The 14,525-nt window shown below is 36.7% G+C and overlaps 1 protein-coding gene across 1 annotated transcript in view; it reads left to right on the forward strand.

Moving 5' to 3' along the window:
* Nucleotides 1-14,525, forward strand: part of LOC137281797 (tyrosine-protein kinase HTK16-like) — a 49,608-nt gene that overhangs the window by 7,183 nt on the left and 27,900 nt on the right. The window contains exons 2-4 of the mRNA XM_067813415.1: nucleotides 10,813-10,980; nucleotides 12,178-12,321; nucleotides 13,820-13,891. Of these exons, the coding sequence (XP_067669516.1) occupies nucleotides 10,813-10,980; nucleotides 12,178-12,321; nucleotides 13,820-13,891 (384 nt within the window). The remainder of the gene's footprint in view (nucleotides 1-10,812; nucleotides 10,981-12,177; nucleotides 12,322-13,819; nucleotides 13,892-14,525) is intronic.

Raw genomic sequence — 14,525 nt, forward strand, 5'->3', positions numbered from 1 at the left:
CGTGACGATACAGGGTAGAATAAGTCTACACCAACCCATGCTTATGATGAAAGCTTGCTGTAAGAGGTGACTAATAGGATCAGGTGGTCAAGCTCACTGACTGTTCACAAGTGTGCAGATCGATGCTTATGGTATTGATCACTGGATTGCCTGGTCCAGACTCAATCATTTACCGACTGCTGCCATATAACTGGAATATCGTTGGGTGTTGCGATAAACACTAAACGAAACAGATCAAAGTTAAATTACGCAGAGTGTGTCAGTCACTCATATGTTCAATACATGTAATGCCCAAGTTAAACCTTGGTCTGCTCTGCTGTCATGACAATCAGCTGATGCATGAGTCAACTAGACTCTCACTTATTCTTCAAACATATGTCAATTTCATAGAAACAAATTTTTCCATTTGAATAGTGAAAAAGACTGAGTGAGTAAGTGAGTTTAATCCACTGTGTCATGAGGAAAATCCAATACAATTTTATCAAGATGGAAGACTCACAGAGAAAATGGCTACCTTGCATGCCCATGAAGATAGTGAGTTTCATTTAACATCATTCGCAGCGATATTCTAGCAATAAGGCGGCATTCTGTAAATAATCGAGTCCTGACCAGACAATCAAAAGCATGCTGATGCTGGATCGAATAGTACAGAGGAGGAAACAATACCGTCTATGCCCTGATGATAAATTACTGTATCATTCCATGTGTACATTGTAAGTTGTTCTCTGGTCCCTGGGGCCCATGGGTTGATGTACCCTCAACGGTGACAAACAACAGAGTTATATCAACTCATGGACGGCAAGGGACGAGTGGACAGCTTGAAGGAAAGCCAAGTTCTATGGACTGTCAATCAACCTCTTTGTTGCAGTGGGTGCGACGTCTCGTTGTAGGCACTAACACCGTTATCAAGCAAGTGATGACAGAACTTCTAACATGCCTTTCAAAGAAAGTGAGCAATGTATTTATCTAACACAATACCTCAATGTTAATTTTGAATTGTTTGAAGCACAGGTACAAATCTTTTTATGGCCATTGCTAGATTTTGCAGACAGATTTACAGTTATCTCCCTTCCATCGATTTGCATTCGTGAATCAGTAATTTGTGTAAATCATAAGATGTAGTTGTATAAATAAACAGTTGTAATCAATCACCTAGAGAATGAATAAGAATTCATTCTAAATGTCACATTTACCACATGAAAAGTAGAAACCTACAATGAAAATCTTTGACACATTCACATAAATTTGTAAACTGCAGATGCTGGACTCACTCACTCACTCACTCACTCACTCACTCACTCACTCACTCACTCACTCACTCACTCACTCTGATTATGACGGCCATTAGTGCTAATATAAAACAGTTTTCTGTCAGATCAGCTGTCAGTGCTCTATGATTCACACAGTTTCACTTTCCAGGCTTGCTCTTCTCTCAAGTGATAAATGCATTCAAATCATGTTTCAGTCATGCACCATTCATTTTTCAAAACAAGGAGGTTAAAATGTGGCCTTGAATTATATGAGCAGGAATAAACACAAGCATGATGAAAAATCATATAACTCCAGCTTGCGAGGACTTTGTATCATCTGACTAGCTAGATATGTAGTTTATCATCATAGAAGGAAATACTTGGTTTGTGAAGTCACGATTGAGGAAGTGGATCTCTTTTCAAGGATATATTGAGTTGCATGTCATTGAGTCCTGCCATCTGAGGCGTGTGTAGTTTGTCACATGTTGTTTTCAGTGTCGAGGGCTTTGTTCATTGCTGTGTGTATCTTCAGGTTTTATCTCAGTCATACACAACAGACGTAAGCGCATGTTTGTGAGTCAGCCTTCCACTTCACAGATATGCTCTCCACCACAGTCTGTGTCACAGTGCAGTTGTTTTTTGGCGGCCACGCCCCTGACTGTCAATGGGTAATAAAATATGCTACACACAGTTAAATGAATATTTATCGATGTTATTGTTAACTTGTGCAATATGAAGAAACCAAAACATCATATGACAAGTTTACTTTCTGCCATTGAGTGTTTCTGAACTGCACTAGTTTGACAACACTCCTCACGTCAAACTCACGTTTGACAACACCAAAGTTTGATGGAAAAGTTGGTCAAAACAGAAACTGACTATATTTCTCGAAACATTTTGGCACTTCTGATATTGCTGGTGTGGCGAGTTACTTGAATGTGTTGTCTAACTTTAGTTTGCTGTGTGACTGTGAAAGCTGCTTAGAACATACTTGTGCGTCTCATCTTACAGGAAGCTGACTTCCATTAATTATCCCCTGCAGTGCGAGGGGTATTCAAATGTGCCCTGTCCGTCCATGTGTGCGTCCCTCCATCTGTATGTGCACATTTATCTTCTCCGGAGCAGAACTTTAAAGATCACAAACACTCTAGGGGGTACAAATGCATAAATCACTCATTGACATTGTTATAAATGAAACCCTGTCATTGAAACTGCTCATTTAGATCTTTAATTACGTGACGTAATAGTAGGTATAGATATGAGGATCTATGCAGAATTTATCTACATATCAGGGGGTAAAGTATTTCATTTACAGGATTGTACAAACCTGAAATTGCGACAGCTGTTGTGAAAAATGAAAGCTATATGTTCTCACAATCTACTATCGTTTAGTTTTGTCTCCTGCTTTGTCCAGTTTCCGAGTTACAACCCTTGCTTTCATAGATGATTCTGCCAAAATCACTTGGTGTCACTAGGTTGTAATCCGTGTTAGGTGGTATAAACCTACAGGTTATTTGTTATCATTCACTTGATGCTCAGTTAATGAATTTATAACAGGTATAATTAGTGGTAACGTCACATAGATTACCCGATAACGATCGACATTTGATCGTGTCTGGATCGATCAAAGGATTAACTGATAACACGCTGATTGATTAATTACTTTTATGCCGACTTAAATGGGGATTTGTCAAAAGGTAGTGTTTATGTATGTTTATGTATTATTCACTGTACATTAACTAATCTATACTGAATACACTCTTTCGTGTCTGTGTCTATGTAAAAACAACACCCTTCTTTCAAAGGATTGACCGCCAATACATTGATTGATTGATTGATTGATTGATTGCTCATTATTGGCTAACTAAATTACTTTTTCAAAGAATGACGCACATTATCAGGTGATTATGCTGTTAGTTGCCAGGTGTGCTATCTTGGGTGACCAATGAAACTATACAGTAATGTGAAAAACTTAAAACGATACATCACTTTTTCATATATTAGACTGTTAAAAGACACATCATTTGGGAAATCTGCAGATGAATTATACATCATTCGTTTTTGTGGATATTGATGGATACATTCCTCGAACAAGGTAGTAGCCTGACATTGCTCCTTTATCTTTAATGTATTTTAATGTTAATATTTGCATTTTGTCTTTTTTAAGTTGTAGCTTTCAACAGAATCATTGTTTTCGTCGTGAAGTGTAATGATGCAGACGACATACACTAGGGTGTGTGTGCGAATTATGATTCATATAGGCAAACTATAAAATGTCTAGATATTACATTCCTGTTATACATTCGCAGATCGCTTCTTTTTTTAGACTTTCAAAATGCATACAGGTAATATTATAAAGTAATTAGGATTATGAGACCAAGTATAAAGACGTATATTGACAAGTGTCTACATACTGGTGAGTTTACAAACCAAGTAAATTTAGCAAGTTAAGAAATTTATCGCGCAGTATTTTCACTTCGACCCTGACCTTGCTTATGTTATGTTACAGGTTGTGTCATGCAAACTCCTTTTGGTCATGATTCAAATATATATTTAACTACTTGTAGAAAGTAGTTATGATTTTCTAACTTGATGAAAACAAACCATAATCTCATTAATTCAAAAGGACTTTAGTCTGTGACTTCACCATTTTCAAAAATGGCGGCACCCTGTCTGAGGATGAATGCTATTTAAGTTTGTTTTCACCAACTTACAAAATCAAATTGACTTTCTACTGGTAGTGAAATATGTATTTTAGTGATGAACAATAGGATTTTGCATGACATTGCTTATAACATAACAATTTCATTCTTTGACGCGAGGTGGACATCAATATAATATTACTTGCAATATTAATGTCACTTCCACCCCCACCTTGCTTCCGTGGAAGAAGTCTTTATGTTGCAAGTTGTGTCATGCAAAACCCTTTTGGCCATGATTCAAATACATATTTAACTACTAGTAGAAAGTAGTTTTGATTTTCTAACTTGATGAAAACAAACCATAATCTCAATAATTCTAACAGACTTTGCTTATGACATAACATTTTCACTCTTGGAAGTGAGGCGGGGGTTGATATAATATTACTTACGATAATATTGTCACTTCGACCACAACATCACTTCTGAGAAAGAAAGTGTTATGTTCATGCAAAATCCTTTTGGTCAGCAATGTGTAGTCTTGATTTTATAACCTCAATGGAACTTGAACTCCTGGAAGCGTGGTATGGTGCGAACCATCCGATTTAGTATATATCTTAGGCTTTCACAGCGCTCGCTTCGCACACACAAACAACCAATTTAAGAACAAACGACAGGGTCCGGTGAAAATCTGACGAGCTTCCTACATATTTTCTATACAACTAATTGAAAATCGTTCCCTCTATGACGTCACTGCAAGGCTCTATGTAACCTGTCTGTGGTTTCGTTTGCAGGCAAGAGAGAAGCAGACGGCTTTTTAGCAACTTTTAAGCACTTGGTATTAATTAACCACAATTTATTTTTAATAAAAAAATGGTGTTCCGTTTATGACTAACCAGAAGTTTTTCATATGAAGTGACTTAAAGAGTACCCAAAAATTGAGTTTATTCATTCTTTAAAACCGTTCAATATTTCTTCACCAAACTTGGCACATAGATAAATCTGGTGGTGTATTAGTGACTTGTGGTAGTGTGGGTATTCTTAATAAAATATTTTTCGCATTTCCGTGGCAACAAGACTTCGATTGAAATTAGAGGTAATGCAGGGGATATTGATGACTTTGTCTTTTTGTTTTTATGTGTACTTCTTCCAAATACAGTTCAAAGACATTGCTCAAAAGAAATTAGCGATTAATTGATTGTTTAATAAACTATTGATTAATCTGCCATACCATGATTCAAATTCAAATTCTATATCAACATGAAAGAAAAGTCTGCCCTTAACTTCTTTCGAGTAGTTTACTGTGGACATGGACAGCACAGTTTCTCATTCATAAGCAAATGTTTACAGAAGTGCTAGCTAAAACCGTGGTAAGCTAAAATTATCATTACAAGTGAGTGAGTGCATTTGGTTTTATGCCACTTTTAACAATATTCTAGTCTGTCTCACAGTCCCTATACCACATTATTTTGTCCTACTGCCAAGCCCTCTCTGCAGTGCTGAAGCCTTATGTGAAGAGATCTGGATTTCCTCAGGTTCTTAATCTCTGGTATTACTTGGACTTCTTTTCAATTTATATGGGTTAGTTTGTTTCTATCAAAATTATAGATTTTCAGAGACTAAGCATAAGTCTAACAATATTCCAACAACATCATGGCAGGGGGACACAAGAAATAGGCCTCACACATTGTACCCACGTGGCGACTTGAACCCCATCCTTGATATCTCCTCATATACCCTGGAGATATCGAGGATGCTTGAACCCTGATCTCCTACATTTGGGTCACAAGAATCAATTCATGTTAAGCATTGTTTCTATTTGAAATTTTTAAAAAAAAAAGAATTTATGTACATCAGGCACATGAGATTGTGCACTTTACAATTGCAGGGTGCGCATTTACAAATTTCATTTAGCACAGAATTGAGGATCAAACTCACAGCATGAGGTCACAATCTGGGTCAAGGAGTCAACACTGTATCACATGGTCAAGGGAGCTTATTGTAAATATATAGGGTGCTTTGCAAGCCAAAATTCAGGTAGTGTAAGCAAATGAATCGCTTATTCCAGGCCTTCACCAGCTCGAAGCAATAATTGCTCTTCTAAACCTGGTAGAGCGATTACCATATGCTCGTCATATTATGAGTGTTGCAATGACAAGCGATGAATTTATGATTGTTGATGACTACATTGAACCTGTGGAACAAACTGAAAATGCTGGGATGTAAGCTGGGGTGTTTTCGCCAATTTGACAGCTGAACAAGTTTGTGCAGCTTTTAAATTCAAATTTTCCTAAGCCTCCATATTGGTTTGAGAACAAAGTGACCTCATCCAGTGATTTATGTGATTGCAAGTGGCAGAAATTTAGCGCCCCATTGTCAGACAAGTCGCTGTACATTACTTGCAAGCAATTGGTTGTTTGCAACACACTCACAGTACATGTTAACCATATCATATGTCCAGAAGCTGTTTTCTCTATGAGTCTTCCATCTGGTGGATTTCCTCATATTACAATGCATTTGTTTGTAAAATAAAATAGCTATTAGCCATGCCTATCGTAACTAACCATAAGGATTATACATTTTAAAAGGATGGCAAAACCAGTTTTACATGACCCAGAACTGTGTGGTCAGTGTATGTACAAACTTATATTATGGATGCGGAAAATTATGTGTTGTGTCCCACATGATGCACAAAAAATTTTGAAAAGAAATATGAAATTCCTGCCCTACACAGAAACATTAATCTGAAAGCACAATGCACTTCACTATTTCATTACTATCCCATGCCCTGAAATGCCCTGTAGGGACACTCAAAAGTAGTATTTGGGGTTCCTGAAAGGTCACATGCAACAAAAAAAAACTCAAACCTAATTAAAACACAATTATCAGTTATTCATGACATATAATATACACTGCAGATTGTGAAAAAAACCCAAATAAACAAGATAATAAGTGTACAATTGCAAATCAAAAGTGCAGTATTTCATGCTTGAGTTGACTTCCCACAAAGTGAAGCAGCCAAGAGACCAAACCCAGTCACAGCAGGTGGGTGTGCACAGGTTCATTTGCCGATACACTGGGGGCTCATTGTTGTGTATATAGAGATGATCTGTTTGATTAGCATTCTAGAAGTGTGGTGAGTAATAAGAAAGTATGATTCTTCATGGATTACAAATTCTTTTATTGTATATCATGCGACGCTTCAGTATGGATTCATATACCATTGTCAAGCAAGAGTGACAATGGTATAAGTATCCATACTGAAACATGGCATCATATATAATAGAAGAAATGGCTAGAAACAGTCGTTCATCCAAGTACAAAGCAGAACTTGAAACTGACAATCTGAGTTAATTTGCACTAGTTTCCGTCTAATCCAGTCATCCGAGGAAAATGGATGCAGTTTGTTTGCAAGCCACAGACATAATAACGTGTCACGTGTACAGGTATCACACCTGCCTGTCTGTGAAATTACATAATATGATAGAGACAAAACCCAGGTGCACAAGGCAAAAATCAATGTATTTTGTTTATGGTGTATAGCCTGATGGATGTTAAGTTCAAATTGTATGTGGTCAATGATTGAAGTTGTGTATTGTATATTGTCATGAGCAGACAGGCAGGCAGAAACATAGGTGTCAGTAAAACAGACATTGAGTTTTGTCTGTGATAGAGACAGCTTATCACAATCCACTTATTTTTCTATGTTTCCATAGACATGTATTAAAGCATTTTAGTTTTCAAGCTGGACAATTTTTAACAATGAAAGTAGTATTTCTAATGCTACCCTTTCTTGAAAACTAGGTTTGTAAATCTGCAGCAAGTATGGGACCAGTGTATTTTTATTACTTGCAGACCCAAGATGTTTGTAATGACAAGAAATATCTCTTGATCTCCAATGTCGACCATAGCGATAATCCTTGTACGCATCATGTGTCACCTTCCTAGTTCATGCCGTACAAATTTAATTACTGCGCAAACCTAATGGGTGTGCGCAACACAGTTGTTGAAAGCACTCTTCACCCAAGCAGAGAGGTGACATTAGTGAATCATTTTGAACTGAGGGGTTTTTTTTATCTGTCGTTATAATAGTTTACAGCTATGACGTCACAATGCTAATACCTGTCACAATGGTGTTGGACATTGCCTGACTGGCGGAAAGCTGAGAGTCATCACACATTTCGCTGCAGTCTCTATTGATTTGTGTTGGAAAATAGTACACAAAAACCTAAAATCTCTACAGTGAAATTTTAATTACATTTGTGAAAGGTTTAGTCTTAAATCGGAAACTTGTGCAATAAAAATGGTACTACATGGAGAGGTGTTTGGTATCCTCTATATATAATCTTCACCATGTTAAGTTCATAATGTCAAGTACATATGATAGTGCAAAAGAGACATTAGATGTTTCATAAAAGTGTGACAAAGATAGTAAAAGAGTGATTTTGGAAAGAAAAAAGTGTATGAAATGGACAGATCTTAAACTCAATCCATTAGCAATACATTTATGGGCTTTAAAGTGCTTTGAATATGACTTTATTATCATAATCATTTTTACCACTTTGGCCTGCTTTGTCACAGAAAATTGTAGTCACATCATCGGGCATGCTATCAGTGTGTTTACGGATGTTAAACATAATTACCCGCTGATGACTAAACTTTATACTTGCTATACCTATTCCTTTTGCTTTGAACATGCAAAGTTCAGTTTTTCATTTATGGAACATTGTTATGTGTCTTAATATAAAAGACTGCAATCTCTTTAATGACTTTATGTGGGATATTATTTTTTACATGTGTGAAGTACGAAATACAAAGATGGTGTGAAGAGATATTAGAACAAGGATCAGTATAGCGAGCTCTGGTTATCCATTTGACAAAATTATGCTTGAATTATTCATCACGCATTGTCAAAGCCAAACCAGTTTTCGTTCTTGTTTTGTGACTTACAAGAAAACATTTTTGAGATTTCCTTTGCCCACATCATAAATTGCCAGAAGTAAAATACTTTTAGTGTTTAAAAGGAACATTACTTTGACTACTTTGAGGATTTTTTCCTCCTCCTGTGAAGCAATGACTAAAATCAGTCTGGCCTAATCTATTAACATATTCTCAATCAGAGGTTTCCTAAACTCTACCAAACATCATTAAACCTAATAGTTATGATCATTACTATTATCATCCCAGGCACTATTCAAGCTTTACCCAGGGCAGTAGGGTTCACTCTTCATGCCCAAATCCCGGGTTCTATTCAAGCTTTACCCAGGGCAGTAGGGTTCACTCTTCATGCCCAAATCCCGGGTTCTATTCAAGCTTTACCCAGGGCAGTAGGGTTCACTCTTCATGCCCTAATCCCGGGTTCTATTCAAGCTTTACCCAGGGCAGTAGGGTTCACTCTTCATGCCCAAATCCCGGGTTCTATTCAAGCTTTACCCAGGGCAGTAGGGTTCACTCTTCATGCCCTAATCCCGGGTTCTATTCAAGCTTTACCCAGGGCAGTAGGGTTCACTCTTCATGCCCAAATCCCAGGCACTATTCAAGCTTTACCCAGGGCAGTAGGGTTCACTCTTCATGCCCAAATCCCGGGTTCTATTCAAGCTTTACCCAGGGCTGTAGGGTTCACTCTTCATGCCCAAATCCCGGGTTCTATTCAAGCTTTACCCAGGGCAGTAGGGTTCACTCTTCATGCCCAAATCCCAGGCACTATTCAAGCTTTACCCAGGGCAGTAGGGTTCACTCTTCATGCCCAAATCCCGGGTTCGACTCCCCACCTGGATACAATGTGTGAAACCCATTTATAGTGTTCCCTGCTGTGATATGCTGGAATATTGCTAAAAGTGTAAATTTAAAGTCTCTTACTAAAGCTTTGCCCATGTTGTGTAGGCAGGACACTGATTGATCAAAAAGCCTGTTTCTAGTGTCAGATACATGCGTTTGCGCAAACACTTCAAAGCTTTGCAATAAAACTTTTAACGACAGTGAACAAATCCGTTAATTTAATCTAACAGGCTTATGAAGGGTCTTGTCCATTATATACACAGTGCTCTTTCTGGATATAAAATATACCTACATATGGAGCTTTTTCACAAAAGTCTTAGTTACAGGTGCATGTTATGCTTTCATTGATATTTCATATTGATTAGTAAAGATTAATTGATTACTAGATTCAGTAGATTGTATATGATTAATTATAGTAATAAAATCAATTTAATTAATTGATTAAAGATTTAGTTTTAAACTCGCTTTCACTCGTTTGATACCAAATCATTAACTCGTTTAATAAAAATTGTATAACACGGAAGGTCGTTTAGTATTCTGTTTATTACTCGCCAACATAAATTGACAGAAACTGCAACAAAATTGCCTACAGTGTGAGGACTGTCAGCTTTCAGCGAGTCAAGCAAGGTCAAGTAAAGCTGCAACAGCCACATTAGCATTGTGACGTCACAACTTTGAACCATTTTGACGTCATACGTCAAGCGATATTACACTAGTGTAATATTGTGGTAAAAATATTACACTGCAGTATCTTCAACGGGCGAGTAATAATAATTAATAAATTGGGGGATGTTTGATATGATTCAATAGCGATGTTGAACTGACATGCTGTTGGTTACAGTGAAAGAGAAATAGTGAAATGCGATGTCAGATGATATTTAAGATCTGGAAGTCCTTGTATGTGATTGATTGTGACCTCTAGCAGACTTGCTGGTTGTTTCAGAACTAAAGAAGCTGTGAACTGTAATGTTAGATGATACTCAAGATCTGGAAGCTGTTAAGGGTGACTTGATTGTGACCTATAACAGACTTGCTGGTGGTTTCAGAACTGAAGATGCATTGTACTGTAATGTCATATGATATTCAAGATCTGGAACTAGGTGTGACTTGATTGTGACCTCTAACCAGCTTGCCGGTGGTTTCAGGACTACAGAAGCAAGGTGATATGAGCGGTCTGTTCCTGATCCGAGACAGCACCGTGTCCAGCAATGACTTCGCGCTTTCACTGGTTTGCAAGGGGAAGATATTCCACTTCCAGGTGCAGCAAACGTGTGAGTGCTTCTACCGCATCGACGATGGACCCATCATCCACGGTAAGGATCTGATCAGCCTGCTTACTCTTTGATACAGGCAGAGACATATGTCTAGAGTAAGCAGAACTAATCAAGCAGTGTTCTGTAATGTCAGATGATATTTAAGATCTGGAAGCTGTTAGGTGTGACTTGATTGTGACCTCGAACACACTTGCTGGTTGTTTCAGAACTAAGACAGTGTACTCTAAGAGCTTTAATAAGAGCTTTAATAAGAGCTTAAATAAGAGCTTTAATAACAGTTTCCATAATGAATGTAATCCATTGTACCATGCAGACTACATCATACATGTCCTTGTCTTAAGTATGTCTTCAGAGTTCCAGAGCAACGGATATGGCCATGCAGGTATAATACTGATACCTTTGAAACTAAGTTGGTATTTCCAATTTCAAGTGGGCATCTACAGTCGAACCCTGTTTATTCAGACATTTTGGTTTCACTGGAAAATCAAAATGGTCGGTTAACTGGATCAAACAAGCAAAACGTGAAAAATTAAGTGAAAGCAAATAATTTTCACATACATATATCAATAAATCAACAGTCAATAGTAATAACAGTGAATCATCGAAACATATAAGTGTACCAATAATACATGGAAGGCAGAACGCAGGTTACCATTCGTGAGGTTGTCTGAAACATAATCAGGTTGTAAGTTAGATGAAAAACTAAAATCGATGACAAAAAGTCTCTTTTTTGCCAAATGTATATTTTTTTCTTTTAAATTTACATGCCGCAAAAAAATATGACATCACATCCACCATATGCTGTCTGCAGAAAGTAATCACATGACTTATGATCATGTGACAAGCTATTTTTAACTTGCATTGCGACATATATGCAAATACACAGCTTTTCTGTAGCTCTGTGACACTCAAGATTAATCATACAAGGTTTTTGCAATGTGAGCATATTCTTCTCCAAGGGAAGAACACTTGTTCATCTGAAGAAACATGGTCTTGCTTATAGTAAAATTTTAATAGGTAAATACATCATAATTGACACTGATGCTTTAAAATATTCACACTGAGAATGGATGATGAAATGTTCACTCACTCACTCACTCACTCACTCACTCACTCACTCACTCACAAAAAATATTCTTTCCACTGTAGTTTTCATGTTTATTTCCACCTTTGGCCAATAGATATAGTTAAACTAAAAAAAATATTGCCTCAGCTGCTGTACTGAATTGTCTCCAGGTTTGGACAAACTGGTCACTCACTACACCGGCAATGCAAATGGACTTCCCACCAAACTCAGTAGCTTTTGCCGAGGTTCAATACCACCAAATACGTGTCGGAAGTTTGGACCCAACAATCTATTACATCGGGCAGTTCTAGAGGGTAGGTGTCATTTATGATACTTGTTTGAATTTTCATTTTGTCATTTGTTTGACTGAATATAATGTTACACCCAGAGTATTTGATCAGCCTGTTTTAGTAAAATATTGTCACTTCTTTACCATTTATTGAATATCAAATATGATATGTTAAATATTGAACTAGCAAAATGTGAAACTGTTTACCTAGTGTGTATAAAATACATTAGTATGAAAATACAGACGTGGACATGCACCAATCTGTTAAGCATGTTGAGTCTGCAGTGTATGGTTTGTCCTTATCATATCAGGTGATTTTCTTGTTATTCATTCTCAGATCAGACCAATTTTATTTCTTGTTTTGAGGGGTTTTTGCCTTCAGAAAACCAAAATGCAGGCAGGAAAAAAAAATCTTTAAAAAGTCACCAGTCATAGCAAAACCCCATGAGTTTCCATGGTAACGTTTTAAGTTTGTTTATATCAACTAAAACAATGTGCAGTGAGATTAAATTTCATGTACATTAGGATTTTATTTTTCGAGAGGGAAAACTTAATTTTTCTTTCCTTTCCTTATTCTTGTTGAAACAGGACCATCAGATCCATAGAGCAAGAAATAAAATTTCTCTAGCCTTAACAGAGACATGTAATACTGAGACATGTTTAGGCATAATATTTAAAAAAAAAGCTGATCAGTTTGCAGAAAATAATGACTTTGAATTAAATACTTACATCATGGATAAATTTTTAACTGCTTTAAGTGTTCTATGGCTATTCATCATGTTTTAACAAGAAGAGATATACATTTCTATACTTAATAATGTTTTCTCTGCAAGCAGTAAAATATATATCAATATTCATCATAACATTTGCACCAGCAGACTAATATATCATCATATGTGACATTTCAACATGCAGACAAAAACGTAGGTGTTTGATTAATTTTACTACAGGTTTACAAATAGAACACAATAGTTAAGGAATGTCACTTGATAGTTTGTATTACCTCCTGGTGTGTTTTGCCTGAATTACATGTTGTTTACATGTTAAACTGAGTTTTCTATGAATTTTAATCTACATTTTTAAGATTTAATCTGTGTGATCTCTGAACCAGTTTAATGAATCGGTTTAGTGTAGATGTTCAACATCATGATTGGAACTACGACTAGATGGGTGATGAGACAGCTGTTTATACTAAAGGAAAACACTGTTGAAACGTGAAATTATCAGTATACTTCCTTGTTGTGAAGGACCCTGAATTTCTTAAGCGCTTTATCAAACAAAGTGAGTCAGTGAGTTCACATAAAGTACTTGTGTGGAATGAAACCCAGGTCCTCGATGTGAGGAGCGAACACCTTGACCATGGGGCTACCCAAGCTCCACTTTATCAAATAGAAATACCTTTTTTGGGTGGGGTGGGGTGGAATAATTTTATTGAGAATCTCTAAATCTTCCATGGTAATTAGCTCTAATTTTATATATGCACCACATTGTTTTATGTACATCATACCACTTTCTGTTTGCAGGTAAAAAAGATATTGTTAAGAGAATTTTGGCATATAGTACCTGCCCAGATGTTAATGCCAAAAATAAGATTGGTGAGTAACCATGGTAATACAAATTAAGACTTTCAAACTCGCAGTCATTTTTATAGTGTCACAGTCAACCAACAGATATGTGTATCATCTGTCACATAAAGTTTACATATTGAGACAAATCAGAGTGAGCAAGTATAGTTTTATGGTTATTGGGGAATATTCAAACAGTTGTTTGGCAGGGTACAGGTTTCACACTATGTTGCTAGGTGAGAAATAGAATTTGAACTATGTGACAGTTGATCAGACTGGATGGAAAACATTAATCAATTAGATTTCACACGAAAGACATCTGCTGTACTTTTCACTACATTTGAATGAACACTTGGTATTTTATTGTCCTGCATGATATTTGCACAAGATTGTTTGGAACTGACTTGCCTTTTATTCTCATGTTATCATACCCTTTTGTGTAGGTTGATGCTAATGATATTGATCAGTAGATTGTCTGGTCTAGGCTGGCAACTTATAACTGTAATATTGTTCAGTGTGGCATTAAGTAACAAATAATTTTTCCCTTTCCTGACTCATGCTTATTATGCTTATCTCCTCCCTCTATGCGAAGACAGTGGAACACTTGATATCTGTTTCATGTTCCCTTCTATCTGAAGCAGATATACGATATCTCTCACCCACC

The sequence above is a fragment of the Haliotis asinina genome, chromosome 4 (assembly GCF_037392515.1).
Source record: "Haliotis asinina isolate JCU_RB_2024 chromosome 4, JCU_Hal_asi_v2, whole genome shotgun sequence".
NCBI classification, from domain to species: domain Eukaryota; kingdom Metazoa; phylum Mollusca; class Gastropoda; order Lepetellida; family Haliotidae; genus Haliotis; species Haliotis asinina.